Source organism: Triticum urartu, chromosome 6A (genome assembly GCF_056163025.1).
Source record: "Triticum urartu cultivar PI428250 chromosome 6A, HENAU_Tu73, whole genome shotgun sequence".
Taxonomy (NCBI): Eukaryota; Viridiplantae; Streptophyta; class Magnoliopsida; order Poales; family Poaceae; genus Triticum; species Triticum urartu.
Window position 1 is genome coordinate 486,253,771 of NC_141878.1, and position 14,859 is coordinate 486,268,629.

The following is a 14,859-nucleotide window of genomic DNA, read 5'->3' on the forward strand; positions in this document are numbered from 1 at the left end:
GACTTGCTCACTAGGGTAGATCTTCACGAAGTAGGCGATCTCATTGCCCGTACAAACTCCTTGGTTCAACTCCACAATCTTGACAGAGGCTCCCAAGTGACACCTAACCAATCTAGGAGACACCACTCTCCAAGAGGTAACGAATGGTGTGTTGGTGATGAACTCCTTGCTCTTGTGCTTCAAATGATAGTATCCCCAACACTCAGCTCTCTCTCATAGGATTGGATTTGGTAGAAAAATGATTTGAGTGGAAAGCAACTTGGGGAAGGCTAGAGATCAAGATTTATGTGGTTGGAATGGAATATCTTGACCTCAACACAAGTGTAGGTTGTTCTCTCTCAAAAAATGTATGTTGGAAGTGTAGGCATGTTCTGATGGCTATCTCTCTAATGAAGAGTGGGTGGAGGGGTATATATAGCCTCCACACAAAATCTAACCGTTACACACAAATCACCAAACTCGGTGAGACCGAATCATACAACTCGGTCAGACCGATTTAGTTCATATTGTGGCCGTTAGGGTTTTCAACGGGACCGACATGTCAACTCGGTGAGACCGATTTCGTTAGGGTTAGGGCATAACGTAATCTCGATGAGACCGATTACACAAACTCGGTGGGACCGATTTTGGTAATAGACAAACAGAGAGTTGGTCAGGCAAACTCGGTGGGACCGATTCGCTCATCTCGATTGTACCGAAATGTTACGAAAGGGAAACAGAGAGTTTGCATTGCAATCTCGGTGGGACCGATCGCTCATCTCGGTTTGACCGAAACGTTACGAAGGGAAACAAAGAGATTACAATCCCATCTTGATGATACCGAGATCCTTATCGGTAAGACCGAAAAGATTAGGGATTCTGGCAGTGGCTATGTCAACTGAACTCGGTGGCTCCGGATAGACAGTTTCGGTGGGGCCGAGTTTGACTTTTGGTTTGTGACATATGTGGATGTGAGAAAGTAGTTGAGGGTTTTTGGAGCATATCACTAAGCACTTTGAGCAAGAAACTCATTAAGCAACACCTCACCCCCTCTTGATAGTATTGGCTTTTTCTATGGACTCAATGTGATCTTGGATCATTTAAAATAAAAAATATAGAGTCCTGAGCTTTGAGCTTGAGCCAATCCTTTGTCCTTAGCATTTTGAGGGGTCCATATTTCTCATCCATGCCATGCCAATCATTGAGCTTTCCTGAAATGTTTATCTTGAAATAGCATTAGCTCAATGAGCTATATGTTGTTAGGAATTACCAAAACCACCCAGAGATAGTTCCACTTTCAGTCTGGCAGGATAATTGTTACTAGGAATAGGACAAAGGATCATGTGATCTCTACAACTACTACTTCAAAGCCCCCGATATATCATGAGGGCTTCTTTTGATGTCGCTACCAAATGCGCAAGCATTTGTTCTTGCGCATAATGAAGGTTTGTTAAGGATTATGACAGTTCACACTGATGAAGGATTGCACCGGAGCATCGTCATTCTTTCCTTATATAGAAATGTATGTTTGGAATGCAAGAGAGCGCATGCATTGACACAATGATAAGATTTGTCATTACCATGAGGAAGGTGTTTGGACCGGAGTACTGGACAGAACGAAATGTCAAAAACACATACAAACTTTTGGCAATTAGAATAGCAAGAGGCTTTCACATTATACTTGGTTGTGCCGACTGCATGCATTGACAATACAAGAATTATCTGGTAGGTTTGTCAGGGCAATACCAAGGTCACACCAAAGAGCTATCTGCTATCAACATAGCTGAAGCAGTTACATCAAAGACTTGTGTTACTCTTTTTTTGACATACAACAATCTTCCGTGTTTAAAAGACAGTGTGCAACTACACGATTAGACGAATAGAAATGAGGCTTGACACCTGCTGTCCACGAACATACAGAGTGCCAAATTTGACCATTGCCATGTCCACAGACATATGTGACGTCAAATTCGACCATTGCCCTTGAAGATGCTATAGCAAACGACTCCACATATACTCAAACTTCAAACACCTGTGAAGACCTATTCCTTCACATTCCAAATCCGCCGATGTGAAAATGCATAATAGACTCGTCGAGTACAGACACTGACCAAATGCACAAAAACACATGTACTGTACATAGCATAGGCTTACTGCACAACGGACTGGTTTCAGTCCCCGTTTCGTTTCATCTCGTTTCCCCACTCCAAAATACTACTACTATGAACGCCGGCAGGCTCCATGACCGGTAAACCAAATACATATTGGCTGCAGGGTTCAGCTGAACTGCGTGCAGGCATGCCAAATTTTCTCGGCTGATCTAGTGAAGTCTTCATGAATCGGCTGCCAAGCTCTTCCGGTGGATGCTCATGAACTTGGCGATAAATTCTGCACAAGCAAAGCCAACAATTAACTTTCATGGTTTCAGGCTGTTTTTAGTTTACATGATAACATGAGTGCCAAATTACCTTCCAGTTTCAGCAGTGCACTGGCACCAGCCGGCAACCTCTTATCCTGAAATTCAGCATTTTCGTGCATGGCTATCATAGCTCCCCTGGGAAGTGCATTTAAACAGAAATATGCCGAGGAAACTTACGTAGTAGGCGTGCCAGTAATAAACATCCCTCTTTATGTTAGCATGTATTCCCTTCAGGAACAGCTCTATGAGTTTCTGCAGGCAAAATAATAATCAAGAATGATGTTTAATCACGCGATTGTGTCTGTGGAGTTATATAGTAGTAGCATCCTTGAGGTTAAATCTGAATAACTCGTACCTGGAGAACAAGTTTAGGAGGCACGGATTCAACCAAAAGTTTTTGGAGCTTGCCTCGTACCAAAAATAACCTGCGTAATACGTTGACGCGTTAGCAAATAAGTCTGAATGTAATCGCACAGCTCAATAAAATTTTCCTGTGTTAGTAAAATAAATCAACCAATGGTGACTGATCAAAGCTGCGGCAATTCATAAAGTGAAATATTGGTGGTACTTGAAGCATAATGATAACATGTTCACAACCAAGGAGAAGGACAATGAAAACATTCATGGCTAAATTTTGTTTTACTCCAGCAGACCTTTTGGGAGAAGGATCTTCTAAAATTTCTGCTGCGAGTTCCTCAAGAACACCATCCCATCCTAGCGGTATAGCTTGTCCATCCACGAAGGGGTAGCTGATAGATCAAAGGGAAAAATGGAAGTGAAGAGCACATGCTAGGATCATCATCATAATACAAAACCGAAGGAAATAAGAAGACTTGAGAAGGGACAACGAATACTACAAAGCATACCTATTAGCTCTGCATGCCTCCAGAGCCAATATCGCCTCCCTCATGTTGTGCGCGGATCGAGTCGCAATGGTGTAAGCCAAACTTGCGGGGAGATCGAAACTCTCCCTTTTTGATATGTGAGTGAGAACCTCCACAACCTGTGTTTTTTTTTCAATTTGCAAGTCAGCTACTGCAAGCATATTTGTGAGTCAACCGTGTTTCATTTCATCCAGATAAAACGGAACCTCAATCCCGGTGGATACAGGGCACTCTCAGAGCCCCTCCGCCCGCCAGCTGTGTAGCTGCCAGGTAGGTCCCATTAACAGAAGTCGATTTGTTTTCATGTGTTGCTTCCACCAAACCCCACAGAGGCAGGGCACACTGGCACAGCACGCCCGTCGCGAGCCCTCCGCGCTAGGGTTTCTGGCGGCCGTCTGCCCATCTTCTCGCAGTCGAGGCTCCAGGCCCATGACGGAGGCCCGGGACGAAGCCCAGGAAGGGGTCCAGCCCACAAAGAGGATTAGACAGCCAGCCGAGCGCTACGCGTCTGACGACTGGGTCAAGTGAGGTTTCTCTCCTCAGAAAAAAGGGTGTAAATCCATCGGTTGAAAAATAGCCGTTGCCTTCTAATCCATCACTCGGGATCGGAAAGGCGGCCTTCATCTCGGAGCAATCCCCCATCCAATTCGCCCAAATCCGCATCAGGCTGCTCTGAGAGAGAGAGAGAGAGAGAGAGAGAGGGAGGGATGGGCAGGGCAAGAAGGGGAACGGCGGCCAAGGGCAAGAGGAGGCCGCGTGCTGCGGCGAAGGCGGCAGCCGTGGCGGGCGACGGACACGAGGAAACCAAAGATGGACCTGAGAAAGCCGCCGGCGGCGGGGGTGGCTTCTTCTGCTGCTACCTCCTCCGGTCGCTCTGCCCGCGCAGCAAGAGCCGCACCTACATCGGGTACCCCCACCCCCCGCCTCGTCTCGCATCAATCAAAAATCTCATCTTTGCTTCTTGCACCTGATTGATTGACGGTCGTGTGGCAGGTTCACGGTGAACCCGCGGCGGCGGATCCGGCAGCACAACGGCGAGCTCCGATGCGGCGCCTGGCGGACCAAGCGCGGCCGCCCCTGGGAGATGATGCTCTGCATCTACGGCTTCCCCACCAACGTCGCCGCCCTCCAGGTAATTAACCAACCCTTCTTCCCCTTGAAAGATTCGCTTCGTTGGATGGTGGGTTACGGTGGCTCCTCGGTTTTTTTTTCTTACTAAACGTGGCCGCCTCCGTTTCTTCGCCTGCAGTTCGAGTGGGCGTGGCAGCACCCTACCGAGTCGCTGGCCGTTCGCAAGGCCGCCGCCGAATTCAAGTCGCTCGGCGGCATCGGCAACAAGGTCAAGCTCGCCTACACCATGCTCAACCTCCCTTCATGGGAGAAGTAAGGCCCCTCTCTCTTTCTCCTATCTCTAGCTGCTCCATCCATGGATTCTTCTTTTCTTGGGGCCGGCCAGAGTTGACTAGTAACAGTATACTGATGTGAACGGCTGTTCTGATGCCTGTGTGTGTGTGTTGCCAGCTTGAATCTCACGGTGAACTTCTTCTCCACCAAGAATACCAAGTTCACCGCGGGCTGCCCGCCCCTCCCCTGCCACATGAAGACTGTCGTTAGCCCGATGGAGGATCTCCCGTGCTACGTCGAGGGCCTTTCGTCCGAGGATGATATTATGGAGCCTAGAGAGGATGAAGAAGAACGAGATGCGGCTGTTGGCGGTGACACTTCTGATCATGGTTTGCAGACAATGGATTTGGGAACCAGAATTGTAGGCGGTGAATCAGACACTGATGAGTTTTTTGCTCCAATGGATCGGAGTGAGGTCTTTGCATCAAGAATTTCAGAATCCTCTGCAGCCCGGCCAGAGGAAGAAGAAACCAGAAGTGCTGACTGTGATGTTGAATATACCATTGATGACTTCGGTGAATCAGACACTGATGAGTTTTTTGCTCCGATGGAAGGGAGTGAGGTCTGTGGATCAAGAATTTCAGAATCCTCTGGGGCCCAACCAGTGGAAGAAGAAACCAGAATTGCTGACTCTGATGTTGAATATTATCCCACTGATGACTTCAGTTACATGGAATGGGGCGGAATTCACGAGACATCGGAATTGCACGTGTCTAGAACACCACCTCGATGTTCCTCGAGCTCATGCAGCGATGATGTTGCCGGAAGATCAGTAAACTGTGTGACAGGGGAAGCACCTCCAGTGTTGAAGGCAGGTTCAGACGATGGTAATCTTTTCTTCCATGAAATTGATGTGGTAGACTTGGTTACACCAGTCGCCCGGTATGCTAGAGATTGCAGCAAAGTGGCCAGCATTTGCCCCAAGATTATTGATCTGACAAATTCCCCTATTGTCATTGAGTTGTGATGCTTTGCTGGACTGATCCAGTACCAAATCTTGTTGTAGTAAAATGTTATCATAGAATAACAGCCCAGAGATGAGACAGGTGTATACAATAGACGGATTTGTACAAGACTGAGTGTTGAGACTCGCAGTACTCTTTTCTTGAGACAGAATTGTTCACACAAAAAAAAGTATTCTTGTCGTTTCATCAGAAATAATGTATTGGGGTTCTACTAATATCTATTGAAATATGTCATCGTTTAACTGCTCATTATCTTGGTTGGATTGCAATGCAATCATTATTTTTCTTTAACTGAGTTGAGGTTATGAGACTGAGACTGGGCTGTAATTCTTTTGACATCAAATTATGCTTTCTGTGGGCCGTTTGAAGTGCCAACAAGGATGGTAGTTTGCCCAGTCTTACAAGAGTGGCTATTGGAGGCGCTTTAGAGCATCTCTAGCAGACTGGCAATAACCTCTTAATAGAGAAAAAAGTCATCAACTCCAGCAGTGACCCATTTTGCTATGACATATGGGACCCAGCAGTCATCAATCTTTTTTATTGAAATGGTTTTCCCTATCTTCCAAATTGGACTTTAATGGTTCTCGGAACAAACTGCTGTGTTAGTGTTCAATCTCATTTCTGTGTTTTTAAATTGGGGACTTAGCTACTAGGTAAGAAGTTAATATATTTTGTAATCACTGAAATTATGTAAAATCACATGCACTTGTTCTGCAATCTGCGTACACACCCAATCCCTTGAGTGAAAGGACAACAAAAAATCGAGAAAACTCACCTCACGTGTATTTGGCACACTAATGCTAATAAGCTTGCAACGGCTTGTAATAGAATCAAGAAGATTGGGCCCATCTTGGCAAGTCATTATTATTTTGCATGCATCAGAGGAGGAATCAATTATCCATTTTATCAACCGCTGATTGTTCTCACTAACTTTGTCAACATCATAGAGAACAATAACTGGAATCAACAAATAAGCGTGTTAGGAAGATTTCAAAAGAAATGAGATTACAGAAAACAGCACTGCAGATGATGTAAGTATACCTTTGAAGTTCTTGGTTGCAGCTATCTCAGTAATTTTATGCTTATTTGACATTTCATTTGCCAGAGCTGTCAAAGCATATCTAGCATGCTTGGATTGAGTCCTCATATTGAGTTCAACGTGGTGATCACTTGATGATAATGGGACAAAAATGGGCGCAGATGCAGGTCCCTGCCAAAATCAGGGTAACCCATCCTCACTTAAGATTCCTATAACATAATTACCTCATGTGGTGTTCTTTTAATATACATAATATTATGGATTTCTTGCCAAGTGAGGGATACATCGATGTGTAGAATAATTAGATGGTAGTGCCACATGGTAAGCACTAAGCAGTATGCACATGTTTAAATGTTGACTGTCGAGCAATGAAGAATTTATGTTTTTATTCCACACCAAAAGTTGTTGGGATGAAATGATGGTTGAAATTTCAGTTCTCTCAGAGAAAACAAATATGCTAACCTGGCATGGAGATGAGTTAGAAAAGAGACTGCAAACATCAACATTACAGAAATTACCTAATTTCTTTTAAAATGCTGAACAACACAAGACATGAACCACAAACTAGTCCTCTATGGACTTACAGATGCATTTTGACACGAAACTACATATATAGTTGGTAACATTTTACAAAGTTCATTTGAGAAGTAATATGATGGCTCAATGCTTGCAGTGATCCTTGTAAATTGTTTCTCTATCCTTTAGCTAAAATGATGAGGGAGCAAGCAAGACCGCATGAAACTAAGTAAAGCAATTTCGTCTTCCTTCAATGATACAAGTAACCTTTTACATTGTCTTCAAACCACAAAGCCATGATTACTTTGTGCAAACTACTGAGAACAATGATTGCAATTGGCAGGAATGTTGCATCGGCATCAAAATGGATTCAAGCTGTGGGATGTCCAAATGCCCTTAAGTGCATAAAACAAGTATATAAATTCTACTCGTCTGTGACAGAACTAACCTGGGCATTGCAACTCTTCAAATAGTGAGATACCTGGAAAAGCAACAACAAATACTTAATGCGGTCTATAATGTGTAATTTATTAACATGGCTTACCATATTCAGTGTTTAAAGTTGTACATTCAGAGAGGAATCACCAAAGATCTCAGTGAGTACTGCTCTGCATAATGATCTCTTTCCTGATCCTGGAGGCCCTTTGAGAATGATATGAGGACAAAACTCAGGGGAAACCTGTCAGGAAAGGGAACTGGCATTTAGAAACCTAGATAGCTAACATTGAGCTACTGGAACAATTATCTGCAGATTTTAGCGTGCCCATGCAATTGCCAAGCAAATTTGTACAGATTAGCTATTTTTGGATTTAATTTAACTGGACAGTAGAATGAATTAAGATTAACTGGGGTCTTTCGGCTGAATTTTTTTGAACCATAACGTAAATACTCCGGTTGAGAAGTTAACCAAGACAGTTCTTGTTTAATGACAGAGTTACAGCGAGAATTAGAAATTTATGTTTTAAAACTTGTGTAGTTAGGAAAGAGTTTGAAGTTGTTACCAATTGTTTAAGCTGTTGAACTTGCTCCCTGTGACAAGTAAATCCACTCAAAGTCCGTGGACGATATTTATCAGCCCAGAAAAGTCTAATCTTCTCCACAACAAGTGCCTTCCGAATAAAAGTTGATTCAGAATCATCATTTTTTTTGTGGCTCGCTGGTTCTGGTTTACGGCACGACTTTCCAATCGCACATGGAAACCAAGCATCATTTTGGGTCTTCTGCCTGCTAGAGGTGAATTTCATGACGCCTCCAACTAGTTTCTCAGTGAAATCACTGAACTTTCCACTATCCCCACTAAACCGATCACTGTTTAACCGCCTACTCAAAGTGGTGCCACTGCTAACTTGTGAGTGCCGACCATTAGCATGGCTGGTGTTTGTAGTTCGTGAAAAACCAGTCCTAACTGAAACAAACTGTGATGTCCGGCCCAAATTATTGCTATTTGCTTGAGTAACATCAGCATCATCGACGTTTGAATCAGAGGTGAAGGATTTGTCAATACTGTTATTCTTTACTAATGTTTTCGCAAGCGGGGCCCTACAGTCACGGGAGAAGAAGATGTCACCTGCAGACTCTGTGCTTGTACATGTATACTCATTATGTTTGGAACTAGGCCCCTTGCTATTTGCACCCAACTCATTGATCTCTGGGGAACAATTTTCTGCATGTGAACCACCTTTCATAACATCAATTGAGTCTCTTTCTACCTGTGTTGAGACAGGAGTGCCACGGAATGCAGGAACTCTAGAAGGATGCTCCTTCTCATGAGGTCGTAGTTTCGGTGTAGAAATTGACCGGCTATGGGATATCCTCTCCTTGATCGACGATCGACTAAATTTTTCCGTAGAAGGCCGAAATCTGGGATGTGTCCGGCTGCTCTTCTTGCGTGATTCATTGTTTCCACCAGCATATGGGGAAGTATGGCGCCTCTGTTCGGTGACCCTGGGAGGAGTACGATTATTCCTCAAGCTTGAAGTTTTCTCGTCAGGATAATCTCTTACACGGTTCGGAGATGTGTTTTGCCTTCTAGCACCAACTTGGGGGTCCCTAGCAGGATCTTTAGGCAACCGAGTCCGCTGTGATTTCAATATTGCATCATTCCAAGGGCTATCATGCCACTCAGTTTCTGTATCCGAAGGTTCATAGCCACTTTTGGGGCGTGTCGATTGCCTATTGTGCCCTGTATTGCTATCTGCAGCTAGCATACTTGATCACACAATCTTAAGTTCCTGCGGTTCAGAAAAATTGCATTACTGTGAGATCAACAAAAAATTACTAGACCCTTTCTTAAATTGCTAATGACCAAGATTAATGATGGCCTAGCTTGAACTTCAAACAAATCCAAAGTAACTTTTGGCCTGTCTTCTACTGCATGATAATACCATAGCAGCAATTAGTTCACAATGCAAATATGCAACTACAATGGTGATAAGGCACTCTGCTAAATAATTTAGCTTGACAGCAATCCAGCATAACTTGTACTCCCTCCGTTCCGAATTACTTGTCGCAAGTATGGATGTATCTAGATGTATTTTAGTTCTAGATACATCCATTTCTGCAACGAGTAATTTGGAACGGAGGGAGTAGAAGACAAAAACATTAGAATGATGAGTAAAACAAAAACTTACTGTGTGGCACAAAATGTAAACTCCGCTAACATAGTAACATGGACCCACTGTTATGTTAATTCAGACTCAAGAGACTAGTCAACTTTAGCAGTATTAGTTTGGTGTCCGCAGGTTTTACTCTCCCGTTGCTCTATCATGGAATTCTTCATATATGGCAGTACTAAATTGCAATAGTTCACTTTTTTCATATGACACATCAAAGAAATTATATATTCTAGTGAATATCTGGATAGAAAACTATTTAAAAAAAAAGGGTAAGTCATCATGGCCTTTATGTGAACAAGCTGAAAACCCTGGCTCCTAGATATGGAAAATACTTTTCCATACGACCCGTAGCCAGTTCACTATCTTGTGATAAGAGAACAATTCAAGCATCCGGTGCAACAAAGCCAAACTAAAACTAGATCAGCAAGTTCAGGTCGCAGCTGACATATGAAAAGTACTGCCCTGGAGAAACCTTTCCAGACACATCAACTCCTTGGAACACAGTTGGCGGGATTTGAAATATGGTATTGACCAGGGTAGCAACGAAGTGTACTGCCAACAGTTGAAAGTAGGCTAACACAAGAAGGTTTAGGTTGGCACTGTCAGGCTACGGATGCAACTATATTATCACCAAAAATTCATGCCATACATGGTAATGTATATGCATAAGTAAGATCATTGATGGATTGGATTAGCACATCTTAAGTCCATCTGTTCATGCCATCTGATTGAAGTATCAGAACTCAGGTATCTCAAATGAAATATCTGGTTGATACCTTCTGCACTAACCTCATGTTATCTTGTTCTTTAAGAAGTTGCAATTTTCAAATAAACAAAATGTATAGTGCAAATTGACTCAAATGAATCGAAGATGAATCAGGGAAGTTGTTACCTGAAGGACCAAGCGCGATATGACTTTCTTTCATATACACAGTTTAAGGCCCAAAGGGAGGGCAACAGCAGGAGTTATAGAGACAGATCAGAGGAGAAAGACAAGAAACACAGCTTTTTCTTGCTGTGTTGGAAATTCTTGTCCTTTTCTTCCACTCCACCTAGGAGAGAAGAAACCAAAGCACAAGAGAGGAAACAGACACTCTGCCCCATTCCCTAGGCTGCTTATACGAGAAACAATCATGTATTCCTATGAACACCAAACATATACCTAACTGGATCCAGAATGTGTAGGACCCAACCACTATAGACTATTGTCATGATTCTTTGCTCACATTGTGCTGCTGAACTAACTATATTACTAAATACATAATGCGAAATACTTATAAATAATCCGTAGGATTCTAGAACAAACATGGCCACATGCCAAAAACTAATGGTGGTGCTTCACAAGATTAGCTGGAATGAACAGGATAGAAAAAGCTAAGAGACAGTTAATTAACAGACCTGACAGGAAAATAATAAGAACATCTGACAGCTTCATATATTTATTGAGCACACAGAACTCGATGCACATTCATCACTCCCCACTTCTTTCAGAGAACAGAAAAGGGACCGGAACACATTAAAATGTGAGCACAAGAACTTGGAACACATTCATCACTCCCATCATCATTCAAAATGTCAATTGAAACAAAAGGTTGGTACTTATGACCAACATACAGATCACCAACATTCTAAACTAGTGTATCCAAGTACTCGCTAACTGTGGTATACTTTACATCAGGATACAGTTGAGTTCCTTCACTTCTCGAGTCAATTTCAAAATACGTGTGATCACCCTTAACAAAAGCTGAATATATAAATATCAAATCCATTTTCAGAGGAAACGGTGCATCTGCAAATAAAAAAAGAGAGAATAAGACACATGACAAAAATAAATATAGAAAAACATTCACGTGTTATTCACAAACTACTTATAAACATAGGAGCAGAGTTATAATTCGCGGTGAGTCTGTATTCGCAATTATTCATGCCAAGGTTCAGAAAAACGAGAGGTCAGTGCTGGAACTTGTAGAGTAAGGCGAAAGATAAAAAAAAAGTATTAGCATCTAAACTTCTACTATCTCTGTTACTGCTAAAATGTCTTATATTTAGAAACAGAGGGTGTATTAGATTGCAAGGGGTAACCACGGCTTATGTTTTTCTAACTGAAAGAACGAAACCACATCCTTCCATTTACAGACAACTGTACCAGAAAAGAGCATCAGAACCTTTCTCAAAGTTGGATTTGATTAAACCTGGTATTTGAAAGGAATAACCCTGACAGCAGCGGACATACAAAAGCAACAGAAATAATTCTACTAATATATCATGGAAACCTTTCACCAAGAGTACTGTTAGCTTACTCTGAATGTTTTTAAGGAGTTGCTCTTCAGTTATATGTATCTTCTTTAGGCATTTGTTGATTTTTGTCTCCCAGAGGCTAACCAATTCATTCAGTGAGTAGATATTTCCCGGAGGTCTCAAATACAATGTCATGTTTAATGTTCTGGGGTCCTCTATGGTACACACTGTAAATTTAGCCACATCACCCTCTTCAACGAAGATACCTGCAGAGACAAAATCTTCCTTGAGGGAAAAAAACAGAACATGGAAGAAACATTTTACATTCCAGGTATCAGACAGCAGATTTGAGAGAAGTAATATCACCAGACCTTTAGTATCTCCTCCACCAAATATCGTAACTTCATCTCTTGGAGGGGCATCTAGACCCGGCTGCACTAGCGAAGGAAGCAAATAGCGCATCAGGAAGTTGCAATAGATGTACGTGTGAGGAATATCCTCGCTCTCTATTAAACGGCGGATTTCAGCTTTCTTCTCATAGAAGCCATGGTCCATGTCACAAATCTGCACCTTTGTGTGATCAACTCCAAATTCCGCCGGAATAAATCTCTGCATGATTCACTGCAACATCAGAAGCAATGCTTTGCATTTTCTCCGCAATTCCTTCTTAATAATAAAATTTCCATGTATAAAATCTAAGATTGCTAAAGGACGGAGATATTGAAAATTGCATTTGTTTAGGACGGAGATACCTGTCGCCTTTTTGGTTGCGTCTCTTTGTGTGGTGCAGAGATTTTATTCCAGATTTTTTCCAAGTAATAAAGTTTAGCCCAATGAGCATGTTGTCCTATTTCATTCCCCTCCATTTCACATTTACTATGTCATTTCTGCTAATGCGGGGTGCTACCAACTCCCAACAATTTGATTCTAAATAGAACATTCGCTACGCGATTGTCAATTCACATAAGAAAAACACTACCCCACTAATTAGACTAGCTAAATACCCGTGCTTTGCTACAGGATTAAACAATATTTGAAGAGTGGTGGCGTGTGGCCGATTGTCCTCAGCCGCGGTGGCATTGACTGGGTTGTGACAATGTCGGTGGCTAATTATTCTAGGTGCATGTGAAGCGGTAGATTATGGGCTGTTTTGGAAATAATCTCTACTACTAATTATCTGCAGGACTATAACTGTCTGACTAATAATTAATTAATTGCATTAATGTCTCAGTTTCCAAATTGATTTGGCGTAAGTACTATATTTAAACAGACATAATTAATTGCACACGTAATTAATTGGCTGGCTAAGTAATTGCACTGATGGATTGATTTCAAATTGATACTACAGCGGTAGGTTTCCAAATTGTTTTTGCATTAATGACTGGTGCGGAACAACGACGTGCCAAGTACTCTTTAATTAAACCCCACTGATTAGATATGCATACGCCTGATGCAGTTGAACTGGAGACCTCACCTTCACGCACCCAGCTTCCTTTATAGCCCGAATCAGAGGCTTCTGCTCGAGCGCATGCTTCGTGGGCACCGCGCAGATGACCACGTCCACCTGCCGCACGGCCTCCAGCAAGCTCGGGTAATCGTCCAGCGACCCCTGAGCCACACGGACGGAATTGGCACGTCGGTCAGGCGGAATGGAGATTTCGGCACAGGTAGCGGCAGTGAGCACTTGGAATCGCGGGCGTTTACCTTGAGGATGGTGGCGCCGGCCGCGGCGAGCGGCTTGAGGGGGGCGGAGTCGGGGAGGGCGAAGTGGTGCGGGCGAATGAGCGCGAAGGTGGGGTGGCCGGCGGCGAGGCTCGCGCGCACGAGGCTTCCCCCGAGGCGGCCGGTGGCGCCGACCACCAGGACCCTGCTCCTCGCCGCCTCCTCTGACATCGCCGCCGATCGACGAGCCGAGCCGGAAGGATGGGAAAGAAACAAGGAAATGTGCCCTGGAATCAACAGGCGCCGTTGATTGGCTGACTTGTTTAGTGCCAGTTCATTTGGTGGCTTTTTTCGGCTGGTAGAATAAGCTTACCCTGCTCAGTTTATTCTAGAAGTTTAATCAATTTTTTTTCTTTTAAAAGACTACCAGTTAAGGTAGAGGGTAGTTTATTTTTAGCTTATTCTAGAAGGCAGTAAAATAACTAGCCCTTAATCAGGCAGCTTGAAACGGCTCGAGTTGGAATTTGACTGATCCTGATCAGGTTTACTAAACTATTTTTCGAATAAAGAGATATTGTCATTTTACTGTCAATTTTTTTTTATCATTTGGCGAGTCTTATTATGCTGCTACCTATGTTGGGTAAAAACCGCCTCTCGCTCCGGCCGCATACATACCAACTTAAACAACGGTTACTCCGTTCGATATAGCATAAACCACGTACTAAGACAGTGCGTATAGCGGAAAATTGATTGCAAAGGAATAGAGTTTTTGCCATTGAAAACCAAATTGTTTCTCCATAGCAATTAGCAACCATAATAAGGCATATACACCCATCCTTATTTGGAATATCGTCCAACCAATGACTAAAAATATTGCAAAACATTAGGAGGATATAGATTGGATGGTATTTAGATGACTGACCATGTAGAACGCGCAAACTTGTATTGAGAAATGAGGTGTTTGATTGTCTTAACAGGAGTACAAAAGCTAACTTTAGTGGTATCTTTGACTTTCAAATTTTCTTGTTATTAATTGGGACCTCTAAGTACGTGAGGGCACAATGCATAGAGTCGACTGTGAAGAGCACATTTTGGCGAGATTCTAGTGAAACACATCCAGTTCTTATGTCAGGTTAAT

General features: G+C 42.9%; 3 protein-coding genes across 4 annotated transcripts; 1 reads left to right on the forward strand and 2 right to left on the reverse strand.

Annotated features, from left to right (window-relative positions):
* Positions 1–1,794: 1,794 nt before the first annotated feature.
* Positions 1,795–11,098, reverse strand: LOC125514290 (uncharacterized). The gene is made up of 11 exons (XM_048679603.2): positions 8,208–11,098; positions 7,775–7,885; positions 7,655–7,687; positions 6,693–6,861; positions 6,427–6,608; positions 3,265–3,401; positions 3,052–3,147; positions 2,754–2,823; positions 2,576–2,650; positions 2,448–2,493; positions 1,795–2,367 (listed from the first exon to the last, which is right to left on the reverse strand). Exons 1-11 carry the CDS (start codon positions 9,411–9,413, stop codon positions 2,312–2,314), a joined length of 2,181 nt encoding a protein of 726 aa, XP_048535560.2. The 5' UTR covers positions 9,414–11,098; the 3' UTR covers positions 1,795–2,311.
* Positions 3,762–5,900, forward strand: LOC125514291 (Excinuclease ABC, C subunit, N-terminal). The gene is made up of 4 exons (XM_048679604.2): positions 3,762–4,189; positions 4,276–4,414; positions 4,532–4,665; positions 4,804–5,900. Exons 1-4 carry the CDS (start codon positions 3,990–3,992, stop codon positions 5,651–5,653), a joined length of 1,323 nt encoding a protein of 440 aa, XP_048535561.2. The 5' UTR covers positions 3,762–3,989; the 3' UTR covers positions 5,654–5,900.
* Positions 11,099–11,345: 247 nt separating the features above from the next.
* Positions 11,346–14,238, reverse strand: LOC125514294 (NmrA-like negative transcriptional regulator family protein). 2 transcript variants are annotated; one of them, XM_048679605.2, is made up of 5 exons: positions 13,764–14,223; positions 13,534–13,668; positions 12,431–12,668; positions 12,122–12,325; positions 11,346–11,610 (listed from the first exon to the last, which is right to left on the reverse strand). In XM_048679605.2, exons 1-5 carry the CDS (start codon positions 13,950–13,952, stop codon positions 11,450–11,452), a joined length of 927 nt encoding a protein of 308 aa, XP_048535562.2. In that variant the 5' UTR covers positions 13,953–14,223; the 3' UTR covers positions 11,346–11,449. The 2 variants fall into 2 exon arrangements, with proteins under 2 accessions (XP_048535562.2, XP_087384554.1); XM_087528428.1 differs by having other exon boundaries at positions 12,122–12,668; positions 13,764–14,238.
* Between the last annotated feature and the right edge of the window lie 621 nt (positions 14,239–14,859).